Source organism: Cyrtonyx montezumae, unplaced genomic scaffold (genome assembly GCF_038088225.1).
Source record: "Cyrtonyx montezumae isolate F1298 unplaced genomic scaffold, pur_monq_1.0 scaffold_3, whole genome shotgun sequence".
Lineage (NCBI taxonomy): Eukaryota > Metazoa > Chordata > Aves > Galliformes > Odontophoridae > Cyrtonyx > Cyrtonyx montezumae.
The window spans coordinates 72,740,219-72,766,338 of record NW_027072034.1 but is presented as its reverse complement, the minus strand read 5'-3'; the positions used below and the strand labels follow the sequence as shown (position 1 = coordinate 72,766,338).

Here is a 26,120-nt window from a genome sequence, read left to right as displayed (position 1 = left end):
TATGCAATGCTCCCACAGCCCCTCAGCATGTGCAGAAGCCACGCAGCAGGAAGAAGCAGGCACAGGATCAACCTGCAGCATTAGGACCTATGCAGACCCAGTAAAATGCTAAATCTTAACCGGTACCTCACTCACCGTTTCCTTTCACCCAAAGTGAAAGTACCTAATGCTCCGACAAGAGCCAGCAAAAATGATTCGGTGACACATATGGAAAAAAACAAAGTTCAGCATGAGCGAAAGCATACCAAGAACTCACTCGAAGGTTTGGAGTAGAAACTCATTTTCAGAAACCCATTTCACGTTGAGAATCAAATATTCAAGTGTCTGCTTTAAAATTTACCATGCAAAAAATATTCTTTATAAACAGAGATAACGCATTTAAAAATAAAAAAATCAATACATTGAGCTCCAGGGAAAGAGCCTTGAAAATAAACAAAATCTCCTGTAAAATTGGGATTATCGGTTTCTTGTAAGTAACTTAAAACTACATTTAGAAGAAATTATGGCATGCCTGTTCTGCAGTCCTGAAGAAATCTCTGCTCAGGAAATACATTATCCCAGTAACCTTAGGCACAGCTTGCAACGGTATCAATGGCAACCACTGTGGACTCCACCTTGTTTTCTATTACGCGTGAAGAACCTTGCTATTACATTAAAAATACACAGACATAATATACATTCTGTTGGGGAATGGCTCGATACAGCCAGTAAATTCTTTGAGACTGTGACTCTCACTCATTTTCACGTTTTAAAATTTGAAACACACAGATATGCAAGTCAAGACTTAAGTCTCAATCACAGAATGTTTATTAGAAGCTAAATCCTTCTCAGATTGAAATCCAAAAAGCATAAGGTTTGCATCAGTATCATCTAAGCCTAACAGCAAGCATTCAGTGCAGAGGAAAAGAATTCTCCTGGATCGAGGGAAAGGGGAGAAGAAAATAACTTATTTCCCCAGTACAGATATATACAATACGTGTACATCAGGCAGCTCCTCGATGCCGATGCACTGGTGAGCTTCTGCCTCAGAAACACCTCTGCCTCTGCATATGTGATTAAGCCTCTATGCATAGTCAACCTCACACCCTCTATTTCCATATTAAACACTTATAAGAAAGAGCTGAGCTGGTACCCACCTAGAACGTAGTCACTGCAGTCCAGCATTGCTGTGGTATCCTCTACAGGTTCAGACAGTCCAAGGAAAGGGAGAATGGCAATTTCTATCAAATCTACACTACTGCTCTCAACGGCACAAGAAAGGGAGCGGGGAGGTGGGGAAGAAATACAACTTCAGTTACACCATAGCAATCTTCAACTGAACAGGGAAACTTCAGTTGCTCTGTGGAGTTTTAGTCTCTCCTACTAGCAGTGTCTGACATTGTCAAGGCGACTGAAGCGTGAAAAGTTCCCCTTTTTGTAATAAAATAGAAACAAAGATTGCAGCTGGCAGTTTCCATAATGAAGCTTAATCAGTATGCGCCTGATTAGGGCCTTATGCAAATCTCCCCTCGTTAGCACAGCAGCCAGCACTTTGAAGTCCATGAACAATTCATTTGCAGAGTACACCGAAAGCGCTCCCTGCATAATTTAAATCGTGGTATAAATATTTATCAGCTTATTTGCATATTAATTGGCAGTGCATGAAGGGAAAAATTATCTCCCGAGTGCCAGCATAATAATTAGGGAACAAAATGAAGTTTCTTCCAATAGCTTGGCTTCTCAGCCCTAACTCGAGCACAGTACCACAGGGGAGCAGCGAGGGGAGAGAGACGGAGTTTTGTTAAAATGCCACTGAAATGACACGTACAAATTAGAAACAACTCTACAGACTTAAGCACCTTTAATCTTATTCCTGCTGGCAACAATAACTTCGGTAATAAAGGGGATTTGGAAAAAGCTTTCTGCACAAACCAAATAATCCCAAGAAAACAATTAGCAAGGTAGGAGCCCAACACAGAGCTGTCAAACCGGCGCCTGCACATCTGTGTGGTGTTTTCCACATGGTAACACGAGCTGTCACAAGAAGGTCCTGGGCAGGAAAGAGGAACACCGTGGCAAGGAAGCAGCACAATTCTCTCAAAATGACTAAAGAGGCCGGTGATTCATTATCTGGTAATCCCTTTGCAACGGCCGCGTTAACAGCAGTGGGTATGTCAAGTATTGTGTAATATTTGACACCCACTAATCTATCCCAAGTGAAATCCAAATAGATTTCTTTTCTTTTTTTTTTTTTTTGGCTTTCCAATGACTTCCAAGAAAAAAAAATCTATTATTAATCCCTACCACAAGCATACACAACATAGCCAAGCACACATACATAGCCAAACAAAGCTCACTGTGGAGCTATGAGTTCTGAAGGGGACACTCTGCACCAGGCTTGCAGCTTTGAATCACTCAATGATAAGCAGAGCCTGTTTGCTGCTGTGAGCATAACCTGTCAAAGAGCTGGGGAACAGGTGGCTATGCTCTACGGAGGAGCCAATCCCAGTTTCCAGAAGTGCTCCACAGAGCAACACATACCAAAGAACCACGATGCTAGATGAAACCATTTCAGATAGACTGATTAGCACTCAAATCTCATTGTCTAAAACAGCAAGAACATTAATGCAAAAAATTGAAGTGGCATTCGGATACCTTAATGTTTATTAGACTGTGTTCTGATCAGAAGATATGTGTGATGATCAGTGCCAGTGTCTGCAGGGTTGGGCCACTCTCTTCCCAATGTTAATGTGAATTCAAAGAAAATTTTTTTTCCTCCAAGTTAACTGTACTTTTCTCCTCATTTTTGAAAGGAACTCAAACACCACCTCTCCACCCAATAGTGCACAAGAGAAGGGACTTCTCGATCGTCTGCCACTGACTGGAATTTGTTTCACGCTTGACCTCTTCTTCTGTTCAGGTTCATATCTCTACTTAACACATGATGTTCCCCACTATATATTTAACAAATGATCTACACTTGAAGAAGATGGCAAGAAAGGAACATATACCCGACTGCACGGAGACAACAGGTATCAATTACCTCTTCCTAGCACCTTGCTTCTGACTGTTTCCTAAGTGTTCACACATCCCATGAAGACTTCTGGAGCACACATCATGGTCCTCAGACCTTCCTGAAACTTTGCTCTTCCACACAAGCTTCTGGAGGACACTAAGATAACCTCTTCAATGGCAGAGCCTGGACAGTGACACATGATGAAGCAGGAGCTGCCAGGTCTGCAATGCTGTCCTGTAGATTGTCTTCACACTGAGCTGCATGAACACAGCTGCAGCAGCAGAAGCACATGAAGGCAGGAAGTGACCGTTAAAGCAGGCATGTGTAGTGATGGATGACTTGTATCAAGCAACAGAATAATAAAGCAGTAAATAAAGGCCAGGGAAGGATAAGCCTGAAGCAGTGTCAGCAAGTGTTTTGCAGTACCACTGCGCTGCTCATCTGCTCTATTGACACTGCACTGACAGCTAACAAGGAAAAAGCAAAAAAGTTTTCTTCCCGTTCATGACTGTGCCCCAATCAATCTATCTTAGAAGTACCATCCCCTCCACAAACATACACTGCAACTTCCACTGACATGCTAATTCAAATTAGGCCTTTTAAATTGACTTTTCAATTTAAGCTTAGCAAATAAAGTATAATATTCTTCAAGTGGTTACTTCTTTCTCTGATAATTTTATTATCTTGTATTTTATGTAAATTCTGACATTTTTGGACAAAAACGTTATTATTCCATCTAGGCCACACTACTGCAACGATTTATCTGGCATGTATCTGAAGGAGGCCTGAAGACCTAAACAGAAAGGATCAGGGGAAGAATAGAGTAGATCATCTTGCTTCCAAACCAGTGCTATTCTCCTATCCAGGTCCTGTCACATCATTGGCTATCCTCCTTGTTCTGGATTCCCACATCAATGGCTATCCTCCTTGTTCTGGACTTCTACACTAAAAGTTAATACTTTGAACCAGTCCCACCTGTGGTACTCATACTTAAGCACGACACTACTGTGAGTTTTCCCCAAAAATCCTTATTTGTCCTCCAAAGGTATCTTAGATCATTTTGGGGATGAGTAAAAGAAAGAAGAAAACCCTCTCAGTCTCCCAAGCTACTGCAGACATTTCACAAGTTCTCTTCAGGCAATTCTGCAAATGCTGACATTGATGACTTTTTCCTCCACACGACTCTGGTAATGATTTGCTGTAAGTGAAAGAACCAAGGCCACTAAGACAGAGTCAGATATGACAAGCATCTTTAGCCCAATGCTGCAGAAAGACTCCTCCTCCCGTATTCTCCTCTTTGCTCTTTACATATCCTCCCACTTAAATATTTCCGCTGTCCCTCCCACCAATTTGTTGCTATTTATGGAGTTCCAGTGACTATAACTCGACACCTTGTTTTTTTGGAAAGAGTATATCATTTCCCTCTGCAGCTTATGCAACTTTTGGTTAGGCTTGTTTTGCATCTTCCATTCCTTCTGCTTCTGTCATTTATTATGGCCAATTCATTGAACGTCAATTCAGTTGATGGGGAGAGCAGGTAGGTGACTAAAGAGACAATGCAGAACTAAAGGGACTAAAAATTACGAGCAACGTTCTTTCACTGAAACACTTTAAGGGGAAAAAGCACCTTAACTCTCATACAGACATACTTCCATATATTAATAAAACACTGTTTATTACACCTCCTCAGTGACAGCTAGGAAATTTCTGCCACTAGGCAGCTCTGTGACAAGTATGACCTTTGCAAAACTCCCGACATGATTTCTGACAGAATATGGCAAGACTGCCCAGTAAACCAACAACACATTTCATTTTGATATGGCGTACATGGAACAAAATGGTATTCATCATAACATGTTAGCATACTGCCCTCATTACTGTGCCAGCGTCTAGAATATTTCATCCTCAAGATGACTGGACACAAAAGCTTTCTTAAAAGTACATGACTAAGCACTCCTCCAATGCATACTGCAATCATGCAGAGAAAGGCTGCTTCCTATATGTCTTGACAGCCAAGATCAGTTGATAGTTAGCTCTAATTTGACACTATACAGAGCTACCATGTTTCAATTCAAGACTACATTCCACAAAGTAAATGAAACCTAGTAAAAATTTTGTCAAACAGAACTTCAACGTGCTATTAATATATATATATTTAAATAATGTGCTTCAACAAAAATAAACTGTTATTAACATTGGCACAATCCTCTTCAGATAATTAAAGACAGACAGCAGCCTGTTCATGGTTAGAGCAACAGACCAAGCTCTAATTTTAGCAACCACCTTTGACTTTGGCTAACAAAACTGATTTTATGTGAAAATTGCTAAGTTCACTCTGAAAGCCAAGAGTACTTTTCTGGAAAAGTCAAATAAAATTGGCCTGTTAAAGAATTACAGGTCATTATACAATTGCTATGAACTCAAACTTTAGTCTACATCTAATTTTACTTCTCTCTCCAACTCAAATCATAACTACCCTTTCAGACTTTCCACTGCACAAAGCTTCTTTCAAAATGATCTCGCATACCTTTTTTGAAGACAATTAAGCACCAGGACAGCAAGCCAGGAATGCTAATTCATCTTATCAGTGCAAGACAGGAGATACTCCTAAGTACCTAACACATTCATATAAAGAAGTTTGTTTGTGTGTTTAAAACCTCACTTTTGTTCACACATAATAGCAGCTATAATGGTTTAAGTCATCTTTATAGTAAGAAAACTGTGGTCATGAAATACTTATAGCATAGTTTCTCTATATGGGAAGGAAAAAAAAACAACAGGAGTAGCGGAAGAGACAGAAGAGAGAAAATTAAAGAAATGCCCTCATTCAGAAGTTGCAATATTTTAGCTTTAACAGTACTTAGCTTTCACAAGCAAACTCTACCTTGTTTGAAACTCATGCCTAACACTACCACCCCAGTGAATCAACTCAACAGCTTTGCCCACCTCTCCCTGCCTACAAGTCAGATCTTACAAGAAAGAATCCACATTATATCTACAAATAAGTTTCACTATGAGTGTTTTCAGAGGCACTTTATATAAATTTAGCACAAGCTAAATAATTCTACTGTACCAATAGCCCTTCATGCTCAGAACTCCACCTTTGACAAAACAGTCATAATATTTTCTTAAAGTCATGGAATATTTGAAGAATAGCAAGTATTAGATCTTTACATTTTCTGATTAAGACCTTATGTTTCACTCATTTTCAAAAGTTTTTATCAGTAATAATAAAAATCATAATAATTTGAGGATTTTTCTTTTATTTTTTATACTGAGCACTACATCATAAACACCAATTTCAGGAATTAAATTTAAAAAAACTAAAAAATCCACAAATTTAACTACCACACTTTTGAGAACAAGTTCATGCTATTCCAGCAGCACGTAGTATTTGCCATAGAGCTGCTGCACAGTTGCACTTTTGAATAGCTGCAGAAGAGTGCTCAGATGCATTCAGTTTAACTAAAAATAGCATAGATATATGCAAGTCATCCTTTGAAACTGGATCCAGAACATTAGAATCAATGTTCATTCCTGTCCTGAACTTTCATATGAAAAGTAGCACCACAGTGTTATGTAGGCATTTTTTTAACTAAAAAATTCAAACTGTTTTTAACAAGTAAATATTAGAAGGAAGACACCTGTTTGAGGTGGTTTCTTTTATTTTTTTTTGTAACATAGATGTGGGCCTCACCTCCCCTTACAGTTATAGGTTTATCAGATTTCAGAGTACTTCACACTAAAATATTAAAGCCCCAGAGCAGATGCATTTGTTTAATTAGTAAACTTCTCTTATTATTCAATTACAAGATTTTGTCATTGCTTTTCAGAAGAGTACCGCAGGGCTCCAAGTAAAGACAGTAATGAAGACTGATGTGAAGTTACATGAATGCAACACAAGGGAGGGCTGAAGAACACTATCTGTAAAACTTCAGAATCCAACAGAGCGAGAAGAAGAAAAAAAAGAAAAAAAGAAATAAGCAATTTAAGGGCACAGATCTACACAAGAGCAGTACTGAAAATGAAAAAAAAAACAAACCATCCTTGAAAGCTCGCAGGGCTTTATGGGAGGCTGCAGCTTGGGCAACTGGCACAGCCTCCCTTGCAGAGATGGGCAGCTCACGCTCACACCTATCCCCGGGGGCTTACACCAACCAGTACAGCACACCCTTAAGCAGTCATTTCTACCAGCTGCATGCTGGGACAGCATTTATGGGAACATGCCTTCCACACTAGCAGTGGCTACTGAAGAGTTGTGCATACATTTGAATGGATGGTGTAGAAGGAGTTTGTGCTATACAGGGATGCCCTTAGTATCTTGCCCCCTACCTCTCTCACACACACCGAAGAAGGAAGGTGACGTACAAACTGTAAACTTCAAGTTACTACAATACACATTAAAATACAAAGCATTTGAGTAACTATTCCCAAATACGTACACCACAAGTGATTTGTCTGAAAATGTTTGAACACTGGTTATGCCACACTCAACTACTGGCTGCAGTATTTGCTTTAGCAGCTGCATAACTTGTTACACCTCTGGAACATCACTGTGTGTGCCTCCCCATGTGCACCTACATAAGAACAGGTGCTCAGAACTAAAAAGCATTATTTTAAAACTCACCTGTAAACCAAAATAAAAAGCATTTTGCAAACATGCTGTTTCTGGTCCCCACTTTGAGAAAGAGGTAATAACTACTCTAACTTGATGAACGGGGGCTCTACAAAGAATAGACTAATTCAGCATATAACTTAACCATACAATTCAGCTCAATTCAAATCTCAGACTCCACACTACCTGTCATTAAATACACTACAGCTTGCTCTCAAAATACATACATCAAAGTCACCAGTTAAGTTTACTATGACTGCTGCTGGAGCCAAGTGGATGCAGCAGAAATCTGCAGAGGCGGTTTTAGCTCTAGCCAGCATTCTGAGTGTTTGCCAAACAAATTAATAAAGGGAAAAAAAAAGCCCATGTAAAACAGATGATGATAGGAACTGAAGTTGCTCCGCTGTTACCACCATCCTTTGCAGAATCTTGATTCTGATCTTTTCTGTAATAACTACCTCCAATCTGCAGAAGGATATTGCTTTACTGCCCCCAGCACACTGATCCAGACGCCATTAACACCTGTAGGAACTACAAGATAGGTCCTGAGAATGCCTCTTTCTGAAGCTTAAATTATTTGATCTTAAAGAGGAAAAGGCCACATTCCAGACAAGCTGCTTTGTCTGTTACAAATGGAACAACAACTGCCAGATGTGAGGTCTGAAGGAAGCAGCAGTCACACAGTGCAGACACTGGCTCCATCCCCCTGCACAGCCACCAAGCAGCTATCATTTTGGCTAGTCAGAGCTAACGTTAAAAAAAATTACTGGGCACTTCGGTCTCTTTAATTTATGATTTAGGAACAGTAGATTGTAAAAACCTCACCTTAACTATGCATACAGAGTATTATCTACATTAGCTCTTCCAGGAAACGTCCCCAAGCACGTTTGTGTCAGTTTTAGCAGCTACACTATGCTGAAGCAGATAAGACAGTGATTGGCTTTTCCAGGAAACCACCACAAGGACTGTTTTACCAGCAAAGCCGAAGGGCATGCAGTATCGCCACCACCTGCAGCTGTGATTGCAGACTATTTGCTGGGAAGACATGCACATTTTGTTTACATGCAGGTGGACACATGCCACTGCAGACAGGAATGGGTTATTTTTAGAGCAAGCTGCAGCACAGGTTAAGTCTTCCCACACTGCCCCAGCCTCGTTTCTGTAACCTGTTCTGACTGGAAGCATTACACTCACTAGAACAGACTCCATATATGCATCTCACTGATTTCACAGGAAAACCAAACATTAAAAATCAGACATTTAACTCAAGACCACATGAGGCAATCACTGCTACAGCTGTGGGTGACAAGCGCTGAGTCAGCAAAAGGCAGTGCTCCTCCCAGAGCTGCAGCCTCCAGCCCCAGTGCCCTGCTGCACCTCCTGCACTGCCACCTGGGGAACTGAGCTAATGTGACCATAGGGAGAAAATACACAGCTCAGTTATCTGATCTGCGAGCAGAAAGGTTTTCCCCGCTGGAGCATCAAAGCAGCACAGAGGCTGAGAAAACAGGGAGTGCTGGCAAGAAGCTAACAGATAAAGGAGCAACAGTTAGAATCCTACCAGCCAGACCTTTTAGCACAGACCTGGCTTAGAACGCTAATTTAAGGAATTGCTTTGAAGAATTTGGAAGCAGGTACTAACCCTGCAATAGCATAGCAAGCTAAATGACATCAAATAAAAAGTACACTGCATTAATGTCTCCGCAATGTACAAACAAGATGCTGTCCTATAGCATCACTTCAGACTGAGAACCTGAAACTTCAAGGGAAAAAGCAAAAGAACTGATGTCAGCCACCATTAACTCTCAGGTTATCCTCCCCCTCCCCCCCCCCCCCGGATATTGAGATTCATATTTCTCAAAGGTTCTAAGCCCACTGTTCTGAAAACAGTTCAAAAATCCCAGTAATACATTCCTGCAGCAAGGTGCCAGGGCATTTTGTCAGCCCTGCAGTATGAGGACAACAGCAGGTGAAAAGCACAATGAGCAGTCAGCACACAGCACTGTTATAATCGCTTTTGTCCAGTTTTGGTCAACAGGCAAGTTAATGTAGCAAGAAAGAAGCAAAGTACTTATGTGCCAGGACGCCATAATCCACACAAATCCAGCCTCACACAGTCTGAAAGCTGCTAGCTGACCACTGCTTCTGACTTGAACGAAAATTGTTCCACAGCCTTCTTAGGAAGTTCTCACAGTCATCACTGGAAAAAGAGCAATTTCAGTGTTCAGAAAAAAAAGTCAGACTTAGCTCAGCAGCAACACTCTATACTGCACTGACATTTTAATATTGCACCGAGTGGCAGTTAACACGCTGCCTTAAAGAATGGCCTGCGTTTCATGCCGCCTTCACAATCCTCCACTGTAACACAAATCATTACATAGGCAAAATTGGCTTATTCACTGAGATTAAACAAAGTTCGGGGGAATAATACCAAAAAGCTCCTGTGACATTGCATTTCTAATGAGCCTCACCACACTAACAAAACGCACGAATGGCTGCAAAATTCAGAATCCCCCACTGGTCTGCAGGAGCCATGAATAAGGGCAGCCTTCCACCCCATACGACAGCCTCAAAATGACAAGCCCTTTCTGCCTGCCTACTACTGGTAGTCTCTTCTGAATTTTGCCCCAACTTAAATTGAATGCAAATAAGCCAGGTGTGGTCCCCAGAGCAGTAATCTCCAGACAGTCCCACCGAGTTCCCATAGCAACTTGCACTGCTGGCCACTGCAAAGAAGTTGTATCTGCTTCACATTGGCCACAGTGTTTAAACACTCAGTGAACAAAACATCAATTATGGCATCTCCTAAAGGAAACATCTCCTAAAAAGCACATCCATTTTGCCTTGATTAATACAGAAAAATAAAACCATGGATATGCTCTTAGTCCAGCAGCAGCCACTCAGCATATCAAATTAACTTGTTATTTAAAGAAGAGAGAAAGGAAGAGAGAAAGGAAACAGCTTTTCTCTTATGCTGCAATGCACTGAAGTTTGACCAACACTGCACCACTTGGAAAATGCGTATCATCCAGTAAATTATAATCAATTAAAACAGAACAGAAAGGAAATACAACTCCAAATGCAAATCCTTCTGGTCAGTATACATCTTCCGCAAAACAGCATCTCTTACAAGTACTTTCTAGTATTTCTGATTTTAATTGTATTCTGTCTCAGCTTTCCAAGTCTCAGTCTAAAGATGGAGTCACCACCATAATCTACTTCATTCCTTACCTACAAACTTGTATCTTCCCTGTCTTCTACCCATTCCCCCTGTTCCAGTGCCCTGCACACACAGCTCACTGCTTCCATCTACACCTGAGCCCACAGCCTCCTCCACCATTCCCCTCCCAAATCTGCTGACCAAACATCAGGTAGAAGGCCGATGGGCTGATGTGAACTGTAGATGGGCAAGCAAGGTCCAAGCTTCCTCTCCTTTTCTTTAAGGTGTCCACAAACAGGACAACTCTCTATTCAGACCGCCATTTCAAGTGACAACAGACCTACAAGCTCAGGCAAAAAGACAATGCCTCACGTAGTAACACAGAAGACTTGGGCTGGAAGGGACCTCAAAGCCCACCCTGCTTTAACCCCCTGCCGTGGGCAGGGCTGCCCCCCTACTGGATCAGGATGCCCACGGCCCCATCCAACCCAGCCTAGAACTTCCCTCCGCAGCTTTCTTCTTCCCACAAATTCCAGCTCAGACTTTTGGGGCCAGAGGACATATAGGAACACTAAGTTAACCCTGGGGGGTTTTTCCTCCCAATTAATCTGTACAACATTCTTTTGAGCTTGAGTAAACTTCCAGGAGTCATGCTACCACAATGAGTTCCACAGCTTAAATACAAACTGAATTATTATTATTTTTAATTTGTTCTGAATGTCATCTTTCGTAGCACTACTTCATTCCCTCCAGTTCTAGCAAAAAAAGAGACAGTGAATCACGTGTTTCTATTCACCCCTCCACGAGGCTTCACTGACTTCTGCCATAGCTCTACCTTTCCTGGGATTATAATCTTTAGCCCACACAGATGTTGATAGAAGTGTGATTGGCTCCTATACACTGATCTCCAAAGCTGATTTTCTACATCTTTTTCATGTAGGGAGAGAAGAGCTTTGCAGGACAAAGTAGTATTAATACAGACTTTGGCACAATGCTGTTTTTTCTTATTTTGCTCAGCACTCTTCAGTCTGAGCATTGAATTTGCTTGGACTACTCTTGAGCACAAAAATACAGTGGATATTTCCCTGAAAAAAAAAAATACTGAAAATATGAAACTGAATATTGAAAAAATTGAATGTATGAAAGATCTTGCACCTGGAGTGGCACGTGTGCGTACCCTACTCTGTATAAAATTAGGATCTTATCTCTAACTTTCTCACCGCTTTCATAAACACTGCAGGAGCTTGGTATCATTGAAATATCGCCACTTGTTTAACTTGGTTTCAAATTGCCAATTTCTTAAAAGGGTAAGGGGAAAGAAACAGCTGGACAAAAACGGCACAACCTCCTTTCCTTAAAGAAATCTGGCTAAATATAAAAATGACAGTATGATGCTTATTTCTTTCTGAAGAGCAGGCTACTGATAGAAATAGTCTCAGTATCAGTCAGTTCCATTTGTGCTGACTTCAAAACGCCTGTCCTTGCACCTGGCTTAATCTTCTATCTTCAAGTGATCTCTGCTTTTCAAGAAGAGTGAGCCAAGCTTATCCAGGAACATTCAGCACATAAGCACGCAAGAGGTCACCATTATGGCAGCTGTCTTATACTAGAATAGACATTTAAGTATGAAAGGGAAATATAAGCAATCAGGAACAGTATAGTGAGCGTACCAGAAGTTAGATGAATAATAGAATGTATAGCTATCTGTATACCTATGATATTGTGGATCTGCATACTTCATCTATTACCCCACCTGTGGGAACTATCCTCAATCCATCAAACTTGAAAGGTGCTCATTTGCTTAAGCAGTTTTAGTTTTCGTCTCTATCCTTTCCGAATTCCCTTCCAAATTTGTTTCCAGACTAATCAGCAGCACTTCAAAGAAACAGCTGAGCTGGTGGCATTGAAATGACCAGGGAAACACACAAAGCTTTAACAGGACGCAACCGCTGAGCAAGTGAAACATGCCATTTAGTGTTAAAAATGGACTGCAAGCACACTCAATTGAAAAAAAAATCACAATTCATTAGGGAAAGGGAAAAAAAAGGCTTGCATTTGTATTCCCCTATAGGCACGGCATAGTTTGCACTGTGTTAACAGTTCATTTCAGGTTAAAAAAAAAAGGCAAAGAATGGAAAACTGAAATCTGGTCTGCATTGGAAACAATAGGTATACACAATTTACAGAAAGAACCAAGATGGACATACTGAGAGTTCAACAAGACCAAGTGCCAGGTCCTGCACTTTTGGCCACAACAATCCCAGGCAATACAACGGGCTTGGGGCAGAGCAGCTAGAAGACTGTGCAGAAGAAACAGACTCAGGGATGTTGGTCAACACTTGGCTGAACTTGGCCAGCAAGACAAAAGAAGTGACCATTCCCCCTGTACTCCACACTGGTGAGGCTGCATCTCAAGTTCTGTGTTCAGTTTTGGGCCCTTCATGTGAAAGAGATCTAGGGCTTGGAATGTGTCCAGAGAAGGACAAAAAGGCTGGTGAGAGGCGTGGAGCACAACTCTTACGGGGAGCAGCTAAAGGAGCTGGGATTCTTCAGCCCTGAGAAGAGACCTTATCGCTTCTCTACAACGGCCTGAGACTGTGGCGAGGTGGAGCTCAGCCTCTGTCCCCATGCAACCAGTGACAGGATGAGAGGGAATGGGCCAGAGGAGGTTCAGGTTGTTTATTAGAAAACATCTCTTCTTCAGAAGAGCGGTCAGGTGCTGGAACAGGCTGCTCAGGGAGGTGGTGGAGTCACTGCCCCTGGAGATGCTTATTTAGATGTGGCACTGAGGGTCATGGTTATTGGGAAAATATTGGTGGTAGGTGGACAGTTGGACTAGATGATCTTGGAGGCCTTTCTCAACCTGGGTGATGCTACGCTTCTATGGCATAAGCTGGAATTTGAGAAGCTAAAAATTCAAGTGATTCTATATTGGAAGTAGACACGTCATATTGAAATTATTTCACCAGCTAACACTGGTATAACAAAAATATTTAATGTCAAGTGTTAAGGAAGAGATTTCTCCAAATAAAGTTGCAAATATGCGTACAAATACATACATATCTCACTCATATGCAACCCTTCCACAAAAATTAAACAGGTTTTGACAGTTTCAAAAATAGAAAAGTTAAGCACATATCATTCTGTCCTCTACATTTCTTATTTCTGCTGCGGGTTTCAATTCCTGACAGCTGATGCACGTTAAGGATAAACTTCCAATGAAATTGCTCGTGTGTGATTACAGCATTGTTTAGCCCCATCAGCACTAGCTCAATGCATGACACTTACAGAGTGTAAGGGAGGGAGTAGATGAGGGTAAGAAGGTAAGAGGGAATGAGAGTTAAAGGTATCTGAAGAGCCTTGAAGACAACATGATAGAACATATGAAAGATACCATACTCTGATTAAAACTCTCCAAGACACAGAGCTTTGCATTTGCTTAGCTTTAGGTATTAGCCTGATGTCTCTTTTTATAAATACAAGGCACGCTTGAAGACTAAAGTTACCCAGGATCAGTTTCCATCTGGGTCTTGTTACATACCTTTGACTTCCTTATAATGAAGTCCCTTTATGTACTGAGAGCAAGTCACTGTTTACTTAGTCTAACTTAGTTTCTCAAAGATTCTGAATTTTAAATTCAGTTTGACAGGCTTTTTTCCAACTGAGTCTCTTCTCAGAAACAAATTATTTTTTGTTACCAACTTTCCTAATATTACAAATCTCCTAGTACTACCACTCATGGTGGTACACCAGTCTCAACAGCACTTATACTTTAAGAATTATATACTTGCTATCATAGCTTCAAGTCTTACTGCAAAAGCCATTTACAGATTGTAATTTATCACAACTCAATTCATTTTAAAGCCCCTGTGCTTCAGAGGGCAGGCTGTTCCAAAGAGGAAATCCAAACATCTTTCGCTACGTACTTAGTAGTGTTCTGAGCATCTTTCACTATACATTTAATACATAGTGTTCTGGCTAAATTGGCTAATTTCTCAGAAAGTCCGGTGAATCTTAGATCTCTGCATCCTCTGAAAACTTCAGTTTCCATACTTACTCCTGATCGCTGACAGATACTGAAGAATACTTGCTGAAAGACACTGCTAGTAGACATTGACTCTCCATTAACAACTACATTGAGATTTTTCAGTTATCCCGTCCTTAATCCCTTTAGTGTGTGCTACTATTGATTTTGTATCACTTTAATTTGGTAATCAATAAAGCAAGCCACTCTAAATCAAATATATTATAAAAGAGTGTATTTTATCAATACAATTACAAAACAAAGCTTTAATCTTAACAAGAAATGAAAAAGCTTACAGCAAATTCATCTGACAAGGCCTCCTCTCCTACCCCAGAAAATCATATAAATTGATATGAGATTATTTTTATTGACCAAAAATTATCTCGTCACTCAAATAAGTGCAACTGGCCTCTAGTTTTGAAATGAACCTGCACATTTCTCATTTTTCACATTATTGACCTGCTCATTTTTCCTATCACCTCTCTGCAGCTTCCTTGCCCATTTAAGATTTACTGAAATGTAACATCAACAAATTACAGAGATTTCTTTCCAGTCATTGTGAATTACTAAATGCAAACTGACTCACAGTGCAGATTTTAGAAATCCACCTCATACATAACCTCAAACATTCCTTTCCCTCCCTATGCTCTTTTATTTTATCTCCGTTTTTTGGAAACACTTCAGACCACTCAGAAGCAGGTGAGTATTCCAGTGAGGTCCAAAGACTGCATTCTCACTCATGACCTTGAGGTTAGTTAGAAGCCTGTCTGACACTCTTCTCATCAGCAAACAAGATAGTTCACAGTCATGCCAAATGAAACCAGTAAGCTTAACAGAGGGGGGAGGGAACTTCTTCAAAAACAGTCTAAGAAGTCTCCAAACTTTCTGCAGCATTAGGATGCAAGCTCACGGCAGCAGCCTTTAGAAAACACCTACAGACAAAGCTCCACAGGCTGGTCAGTCAGCTAACAGCTTACTGCCACCAGAGGTGGGGGGGGGGGGGGGGAGAAATAAAAACTCACTATTGCCCTTTTCTGTTGTTGTTATTGTTTGGTTGTGTTGCTCTGGCCTTATCAGTCCACAGAGGAGTTTAACTAGCACAGGAACTTACTAAGATAAAAGCAGAGTGGCTGGGGCAGGGAGAAAGGTGCTGTTTCTGTCAACAGAGAGCTGCTATGGTGGCTGACTTTGCCACATAATAGCTTGAAAAAGGTAGACTACTGTAACACCATATGACCACATCAGAAAAATGTGTTCCAGAATGTGCCTGTACTCCTTAATTGATAACTGGGACATAACCACTTCAGAGAGCAAACACAGGCCGCTGTTTTAGAAGGAAAGAAGTGAGAAGGCTATATCTAGGACTCTTGGTCTCCCAAGCAAACAAAGATAACTGAAAAACAGACATCAGTCAGACTCCTCTGCTTCATTCAATGGAAAAAATGGAAGAGGACACAGAATCATTAAGGTTGAAAAAGACCTCCAGGATCATCTAGTCCAACTGGCCATCTATCACCAATACTGCCCACTGAACCACATCCATCAGTGCCACGTCGAGACATCTCTTGAACACCTCCAGGAACGGTGACTCCATCACCTCCTTACGCATCCTGTGCCACTGCCCGACTCCTACTTTAGAGAAGAAACTTTTCCTAATGTCCAACCTGAACCTCTCCTGGCACAGTTTGAAGCAATTCCTCCTCCTCCTCTTGTTGTTACCTGAGAGAAGAGGCTGAGCTCCACATCGACACAGCCTCTTTGCAAGCAGCTGCATAGAATGATAAGGTCTCCCCTGAGCCTCTTCTCCAGACTGAACAACTCCAGTTCCCCCAGCCACTCTTTGTAAGACTTGTGACCCCATAAGAGCCCTCACCAGCCTTTTTGTCCTTCTCAGATCTCAATGTCTTTCATGTAGTGAGTGGCCCAAAACTGAACAGTAATCAAGGTGCCACCAGAGCTGAGTACAGGAGGACAATTACTTCCCTGCTCCTGCTGGCTATGCTATTTTCGACACAAGCCAGGATGCCACTGGCATTTTTGGTCACCTCAACGCACTCCTGGCTCACTGCTTGGCTTCAGCCAAGTGTTGGTTTTCACAGCCAGATCTCTTCCCTCCATGCAGCTTTCTGTCCAAAACTTGTAGCATTGCATGGGACACACTTTACATGTTTCTATTTCCATAATTAACTATTTTTTGTTTTTAGTAAACATTTTCTTTTTTTAACCTGTAAAACCCTTTTAAATAGGGGCACATAGGCAGTTACTTGTCTATCAAGCAGCTTTTATTGATGTAAAGTAGATACGAGTAGCAGAAGGACAACGTAAATGAGACTTCACGTTTAAGCTTCTCTGATTTTGGTCACTTTATGTTGTTGAAGATATCAGCTGTGAGTACTTGTATATCTCACTGAGATCTGTATCTCTCAGCGACCATTTGGCTGCAATAGTTAACAACTCGACTCCATGATCTGAAAGCTCCTTCAGTTTCCCCTCACGATTCCTCTTTCAATTTTTACTTCATGGCACGCATTGGAACCTTACAACTCCACTTCAACTTACAGCAAATCTGTCTTATTTGCCCAATAAATTACTTTGACTATTAAAGTCTCCTATTTGCTTGTCCTGGCTCAATACAGTACCATACACATATTAAGAGCCCCTCTGATGTGTGGTCAGTTCACCTCCCTGGTTTTTAATGCAGATTGTCAGTTCAAGATATTAACCACACTCAAAATCAGAGGAATGTTCAATTCTATTTTCACCCACTATTGTAGCTGTGCTGTTAAAATTCCTTAGGTGATGACGTTAATACCACTGACCTCCCCAGCATTGATTTTGCCTTTCATGTGCTCTTCCTCACAATTTTCATCATACACCACTGCCATAAGCAATCACCTTTGCTATTTCTTCCTCAGGTTTCTAGTCCTACTTTGATTACAGCAGACCCTATCCTTTCTCCAGAGGCTCTCTCTTCTGGAAAGAAATCTTCTGTATCGCTAAATTTAAACTTGGCTTCCTGAGCAATCTTTCCAGCTATACATTCACATTCAAATCAAACAGGTAACACCTGGTAAAAACGGATGTTAAAATTGTCATGAAAAAATGATTCACCTAAAACTTGCCTGATTTATACTAGGTACAAGAAACCTCACAGTGGACACCCATGGAATAGACCTACTTCTTAGAGAAGTTTCTTCCTAATCCCCTTTAGTTGGCACTTTATTTGTTCCCTGTTGTATAATGGTTTTTCAGTTCCTTACAAAGGCTTTACAAAGCTTTCATTTAACCTAACATAATGTACTGTAAATGAATAATCCCCTTTTTTTTTCCTGATCCTGTTAATCTTTTGGCCTCAGCTACGTATCACAGCAGTAAGATGCAAATGTTAATTATGCAAGAAGTATAAGATCTGTATTTTGATTTCCATCTGTCCAATACAAGTCCAGCACAAGAGGCAGATAACTGAGTGCTTTCCTATCACCATGGGAACACGTTTGCCAGGACCACACCAAGAACATCTCATATTGACACCCAGAAGCCCCAGTCAAGTACTTTCTATCCATTAGAGTCTCCTTTATGCCTTTTGTTGATTCATGTTTTTCACAAACTCCTGATTATTCTGTACCTCACTCTTCATGAGGACTGAAGAAACATCATCTTATTTGCAGTCAAGAACCTGAACTTCAGAGAGCAAATTTGTCTGTTTAAGAAATTATTGGATGAGATCCCCTGAGAGACTGTCCTTAAGGACACAGAAACAAAACAGCTGGCAGTTCTTCAAGGACACCTTTATGAGACCACAAGAGCTCTCCATCCCCCAGTGTAAGAAATCAAGCAGAGGAGGCAGGAAACCAGCATGGGTAAGCAAGGACCTGCCAGTAAAACTGAGGGAAAAGAAGGAAAAGCACAAGCAGAGAAAGAAGGAATGGGTGGGTGTTCTAGGAAAAACACAGTGATGCTGTCCAGACATGCAGAGATGGAACAAGGAAAGCCAAGGCAAAGATGGAATTGAACTTGGTGAGGGATGTGAAAATAACATGAAGGGATTCCACAGGTACATCAGTCTGAAGAGATAAGCAAAGGAGAATGTATCCTCTCTGATACATAAGAAGAGGGGGGAACTGGCTTCAACAGATCTGGAAAAAGCTAAGGTATTAAATGAGTTCCTTGCCTCAGACTTTGAGGATGGACAGACGTTCCATACCTCACGTGTACCTGAACTTCTGGGCAGAGATCAGGGGAGCAAAATCTCTCCCCCTGTAAGAGCAGAGCAAGTCAGAGACAGCCACTCTGAGGCCAGACAACTTGCATCCCAAGGTTGTGAAGGAACTGGCTGATGGTTGCCAAGCCACTCTGCCATATTTGAAAAGTCATGGCTATAAAGCGAAGACCCCCAGTGACTGAGAAAAGGAAAACCATCACTCCCATTTTCTAGAAAGTGGGAAAGACGATTACAATATCATCTGACGTGTAAGGAACCTGTAAAGGTTATCTTATCTAACCCAATTACCCCCTGCAATGGTCAGGGACATCTACAGTTAGATCAGGGTGCTCAGAGCTCTGAATACCTCCAGGGACAGAATATCCACTGCCTCTCTCTGGCCAACTTGGGTTATTCTATTTTCCCCTTGATGACATCCATAATGCTAACTACCCCATCCACTGAATTCATATGAACCTAGAAGGAGCTGAAATATTTTATTGATGTGAGAGTGTAGACAACCTTAATTAACAAATTAGCTGTACCACTCCACCCACTTTCCCATACCATCTTTAGAGTTACACCAGCACTCAACTGACAATTTCTGCATGCTCAGCCCCCTAACCTGGATGTCTGTGGCATCAGAGTAATCAGTAAAACAAATTCTACTTATGGTGGGGCTGAACAAAAACAATCTAGTTTGGTTTAAATTATTTAAAACACAGCCTCACAGAACATTCAGATTTTATAACCAATTCCATCTAATGGCTGCCTATCACTGAAACAAAGTCCTCATTTTATTTCCTTTCTCCAGTCAAAACACAATATATATCTACTTCTCCCCCTCACAGTGGCCTTGAGCTCATCGAAAACAGCCACAAGGATGGAGACTGTATCACAAATGAGTAAAGCAGACAAGAAGTGTCCTTTCAGTGGCATCAAACTTAGTCACAGGAGATGTAGAATTCAAGTGGAGTTTGTAGCCTCTTCTTATAGGCGGTAAACCATCTATTCCTGAACCCAGTCTCTTCACCACTATAAAATTACATTTCTACATTCTGCTGGCTTTCAGAAGGAAGCCTTCTGGAAAGAAGAGCATGTAAGAATGGTGGAAGACTTTCCAAGAATAGGCGAGAAAAAAGATAGCAAGGCCAGAGGCAAGGTGTAAGGGTAGACACTAGTCCCCATTTCACCTTCAGAGATACCGACTTATCTACATGTTAAACCCCAGCTTCAGTAGACTCCTCTTCCTGAAACAGCAGTGCTTAAAGAATGATGTTGTAGTCAGATATACATATGTAGGTGTCACTTGAGTCATCCTCTCATACCAGTTCAGAGTAGCTGCTGTTGGTAACCAATTGCTACATTCTTCAGTATCTTAGCAGTTATAAAGTGAGGTATCCTCTTAAGTAAAGCATTAGACTGAGATCACTCCGAAGTCTTACAAACAAAACACAACTGCATTCGTGTTTTCAGCTTCCTTCAAATAGAAGACAATGTGCAAAATCTAACGCATCAAACAACGCCAAGAGAAAGCCACAGCAGATGTTGTGGCAGTGTTAACACATTTTCTAAACTGACTGAAAACAGCTGAAGTAATGTTCACTTCTTAGAATTACTAGTTAGTCTTACTGATGAACAGTTGAAATGTAAGCATGTTCAAAATTAACTGATATACTGTTACGACTCCAAAAGAAAAAAAAAACAAAAACAAGGTTGAGTTCTGTCAACTCTTTCCATCAGAGAATAGAAAGACATCCATGGACTTGTCATTTTTCTTCAGGGTAATTCTACTTTCTGCACCACAGTAGCAAGGAACAAAAAGTTTAAACTACACAGATATTAATCTTGGGTTGAACTAAAATCTGATGTGTAATATTCTAACAGAGAAAAGAAACAGCAAAGCACTGCTTCATTTCAGCATTTTCCTTAAATAACCAGCCTTTTTACATACCATCTTTAATCAGAACAAAAGCTTTCAAGAAATAAATACTGTCTTCACATTTTGGAAGAAGACATGCAAAAGTTTTTCTCCCCCTTGAAACAGCACAGGACTCAAGTGCTATGAAAACACAGGTAGTGGTAACATAATCCAGTGGGCAAAGGTTTTTTTCTGAAGAGTTTGCATCTTGTAGCTGTTTTCTCTAACCAGATTATGACTGAAGTAAGAGCTTGTCCCTTTTGATATATCTGACTCCACCTACAAAAAAAGCTGTTCTGCATGTCTTCATTTCCAGAAAAGCTCCGAAAAAATTGCATCGCCCCAGTACAAGAATCCATGTGGCAGGGAGGCTGTCCTTTGCCAAGCGTTTCTTTTAGCAACCATGTCTTCCGAAACGAATTCCGTGCCCCTGCACTTAGTTCCTCCCTGCTCTACCCCCTCAGTTGGCTTGCACAGTCTTCCAAAGACAAGATTAAAAAATTGATCTTGTTAAAAGTACCTGTACTTTTCACCACATGAAACAACTGTCTAACTGCAAGGTTAGATATTAGGAAAAAAAAATATCGGAATGAGTGGCAAGGCATTGGCACAGGCTGCCCAGGGATGTGGTAGTCACTGTCCCTGGAGGTGTTCAAGAAATGTGCAGATGTAGCACTGAGGGACATGGTTTAGAGGACACCGTAGCAATGAGTTGATGGTTGGACTAGCTGATCGTAAAGGCCTTTCTTTTCAAGTCTTGACGATTCTTTAATTTTAAAGGCATGTTTTATACAGGTCTCTTTCCTGCATATATTTCTTTAAATAATTGATGTGAGTTCTGAATTCTCCCTTTTCACAGAAGCGCAGCAGAATTTCTATTTGACCATCTTCTAGGGAGCGCCTAAGAACGCCTAAGATTCTTGACCAAGTGGACAACAGGTAGAACAAGTGTCAGCACGATCAAATAATCTCACCTTTCTTTGGAAGTCAGGATTAAACATACACCTATCCCAAAAGTTCTGTCAAACTGTGGTTTAATAACACTCACAGGCTTTTAGTATCATATCCAAATTAGAGCTTTTAAATAGGGTGACGATAAAAACATATTTCCAAACCAAGAAAATATGGCCTTCTGTCAGTACATAACCTTCTATCTGGAAAACAAAGGTATAACTACTCTCTTCTCGAATCTGTTTGTTCTCTTGCTCTCTTATAGTATGGTGTGCTTGTATTCTATAGTGTCTCACTCTCAACCTGTGAATAGGTCATTCTTTTAAAATTTACCTTGTTAGCTTCGCAAACACAGCGTACCAAGCTTAAGGTATAAGAAGAAATTTCTAGGGCTCAAAGTGCATGCAAAGAATGCAAACATTGGAAGTAAGGACCGAAACAGTACATGCTGTAGAAGGAAAAGACAAAGAGACAGTTTTGCACAAAGGAAAATGTTGTGCTCAAATATAATCAAAATTCTCTGGACACAAAAGGTGACTCCACAGCCCTTGTGGTCTGAAAAGTAGTTTTATTAGACAGTGAAATAACCATTTTCAGGTTCAAGCTTCCATTTCTCAATACATCCCTACTTTACCCCATGAAGAAGAGGAAATTTCCACACACTGCTTTTCCAGGTTTCTCCTCAGGAAATTCTTTTAAATTGGGTAAGAGAGTTCCCATCTGTTAACTTGGAGCAACACACCTTTTTAAAATACCACATGCTGAAATGCAAAGAAAATCATTTTAATTTTAAAGCAGCACTGCCACTTGGAGCCTTCACACACATCAAATAAGCTAAAAATGCATTGGAGCAACACAAACATTTCCAAAAAGCCTGGACTCCTGTACCGTTTGCATAATTAAGCTTAGCGGGAGTTGAATAGGCAAAGCTGTCCCAGCAATGCTTTAATATCTGTTTCATGACAGTTGTGTATACTTTCCCTCCCAAAAGAGAATCATTGTTACCTACGAAGTGAAGGCAAGCTACATTACATTTCATGCACCAGTAAAACACTAATGTTCCATTTTAATAGTATTTAGCCTCTTCATACACAGTATACATTTAACTTATTAACAGTCATGACTTCCCTACGAGCAAAAAAGCACAAAAGTTAGGCTATTTTTGTTGTTTAATAGCTGAATAGGTCCTGACTACCTGAAGTCCTGCTAACTTGACTCTGCCACTGACTACTAAGGCTGTCAAATAGCAGAGGCATTTGGCAAGCAAAATAATACGAACAGTGTTCATAATTATGTTTTTTATCATTATTATAAAGTAAGTTTTAAAGGTATGAATGATCTACATCACTATTCCAGCCCTTCATTTCTTTATAAATGAGAATTAAAACAAGTAAACATTTAAAGCTCTTCCCTTGTACTACCAGGGAACAAGATAACTCAGCTAGCACAATACAACCACATATACACACTTTCTCCAAGAAACATCACACCTGCACACAACAGCCTTCACTGAATTTATTATTTCTCCAACCTTGCCTTGTGTAAACTCCAGCTTGCTTTGAACCAGTAAGACCTTTATAGTTCTAAGTCCCAGGAGATGCTGAAAGGTGTTCTCAGCAGAGCAAACTTTTCCAGAGAATTCATTCACTGATTTGAGAGAATTCATTTCTTTAGGCCATTAGAGAACGCTGCAAGTCACATGTATTTGTTCAAGTCTTTACCCAGCAAGTGCAGAATCCCTCCTAGACTTTGTCAGGTTTGCACTGACCCTGCAACATCTGGCTGCACGTGGCCGTATTGTTCACATCTGTAACACTGTGCATCAAGTAGTTTGAGCCTCATCTTTTAAATAACCATTTGTCATTCCTTTGACAAACCTTCAAGGAGCACAAATCAATTACACACAGTTAAAGAACATCATTTTGAGCAAGAAATAAACAGTTGATTAGTTTGTAACAAAAGTATCCAATCAGAAAGTTACAGCAAGGTAAAGCCTGAAAAACTGGAGTGAAATGTTAGGAGGGCATGGGAAGCACTTTCAACATTAACAGAAAGATCACAAAAGGCATTAACAGACACAAAAGGTATCCCGAATGGCACAAGAACATTTTTATACATTTGAAATGAGATGTTATTATTCAGGAGAAAGTTTTTAAAAAGTGAAGTCCAAATTAAAAACAAAACAAAAAAAGGTTGCAGAGGAAAGGAAGACATTCCTGTAAGAGCAACCCTTCAATTTTGCACAGCCACAAACATTTCAAGCACCTACGTTATAACTGCTCACATAATTAATTCACCCTAGCAGTCAGAAACAGCAATACTGAGACGGCCACAGTTCAGCAGTCTACACTTTGCTGCAAGGAAATTTCTCCTGAAGACAGATGCCACCCGGAGGAACAAAACCAGAAAAACAATCCACTGCCTGACCAGAGGCAACACACGGAGAGATTAGAACTGCAAGGCTCGCCCTCCTCCTGAGACTTGCAGCCCGTGCTCGCAGAACAAACCCGCACAGCCAACAGCGGCAGCAATTTTCTGAGCTGAGACAAAGCAAAGCCACGCTGTGGCTACAAGACAAGCCAAGGAACAAGCAGAACAGCCTCTCAGAAAGGCTGCACGAAGAAAGCATATGCATCACTGCCAACAGCGAGCACAACCACAAACACCATCCCTCAGCAGCCTGGGATCATGTGCACGTTCCAGTGCACACTGGTGACCCAGCAGACAGGAGTTTCACCTGCTAAATGATTTACTTATTAAGTGGACCCTCAGTAGCGATTCTGTGTAGGAAACCTGCATCTTTTGGGAAAACAAAATGTTGGGCCATGCCCATAACTCCCTCAGAGAGCTGAGCTTTAGACATAAGCAGCCACAAACATGACAGCTTCATTGTCTTCCTACATACGCCATACGTTAACACAGAGAAATGTACACCTATTTCAGATTGTAATTAGGTCTGTTAATTAAGCTTCCCAAGAATGGATATTGAAGGCATCCATGTGACTTCAGTGCAAAGCTGCGTTCTGCAGGCCTGTTCTCCAGCATGGGTACTGCAACCAGGAACAGGATCATAGAACCATAGGGGTTGGAAGGGACCTCAAGAGATCATCAAGTCCAACCCCCCTGCAGGGAAAGAACACAGTGCTCACAGACTATGAATGCCAGCCAGCAGCACCTGAGTGCAACTCACCTACATTACGCCCCTGATCTCACCAAGAATACTTAAAGTTACTTCAACGCATTACAACAGGTGCTCATATAAATATGTATGTGTCTTAGGAAAAAAAAAAACAAGGGGGACAATCTTACCTAAACGTCACAGAGAATTGCTAAGTGGGTACATCACTATATAACAGCTCAAGGCCATAGTTAAGAAGTACTCTACACCTAAAACCTTCAACTGAGAACCAGCCTCCTAGAATTTTAATACCACATGTACAAAGGTCGGCATAATAACGCTTCCCAGGAACTAAAATGAAGTTTAGGCAGGTAGGTGCATAGGCAGAAAGAAGGATCTAACCTAGAGGGAGTTCATATTACAACAAAAGTCCCATCTTTTCTGTACAGACTGCTGTGTCACAGTAAGCAGAAAAAGGAATGGATCTGATTAGAATATAGACTTCATGGCCTTCTTTGCCACTGTTTCTCACTTTAGTACAAAATTCTAATGGAAGGGTTAATACTCCTAAAGCTGTGAAATACTGATCAATGAAAAAAGAAAAAAGTTTACCATTTACCACATTAATTTCTGGCATAAGAGACTCAGTTTCACACCTCCCTCTTTCTAACATGGGGACAAGATGAGAAAATCCACAGGAGATAATTAGGCACCGATTTCACCCTCATGATACCTTTAACAAAGTCAGTCCACAAGAGAGAAAAACTGTATCTAGATACCTCTATGGGCTTGTCCATAGTGCCTCAGTTATTGTCTGAGGAAATCCTTCCTGTCTCACAATGACCTACATAAAACAGAAATATATGGCCTGACTGCAATCCCAGAACAGAGCAATTAGCTGGAAATGCTTCTGAGTGTCCAGTAAGTCTTTAAGAATCTTCACATTCAGACATGCAGCACCAAAAACCTGGAAGGATGTTGAGATCAAATCATAATTGAGCACCAATAGCTTGGACTGCATCAGTGAGATGAAAATGAAGATAAACAGCAAAAACTTAGATCTACAGTTGGTGTGGGGTTTTCATTGCTTTTTGTTCATTTCGCAACATATACCTGCTATTTCTTATCACTTTAA

General features: G+C 40.8%; 1 protein-coding gene across 8 annotated transcripts in view; it reads right to left on the bottom strand.

The window, feature by feature from the left end:
- The window catches only part of POU2F1 (POU class 2 homeobox 1), a 108,062-nt gene that overhangs the window by 50,337 nt on the left and 31,605 nt on the right, over positions 1-26,120 (bottom strand). Inside the window, exon 1 of one of the 8 annotated variants that reach the window (XM_065741899.1) lies at positions 1,137-1,360. The exons of the other annotated variants lie outside the window; for them this stretch is intronic. Coding sequence (XP_065597971.1) covers positions 1,137-1,164 — 28 coding nt within the window. The 5' untranslated portion in view covers positions 1,165-1,360. Of the gene's footprint in view, positions 1-1,136; positions 1,361-26,120 lie in introns of those variants that run through there. 8 annotated transcript variants of the gene reach the window in all.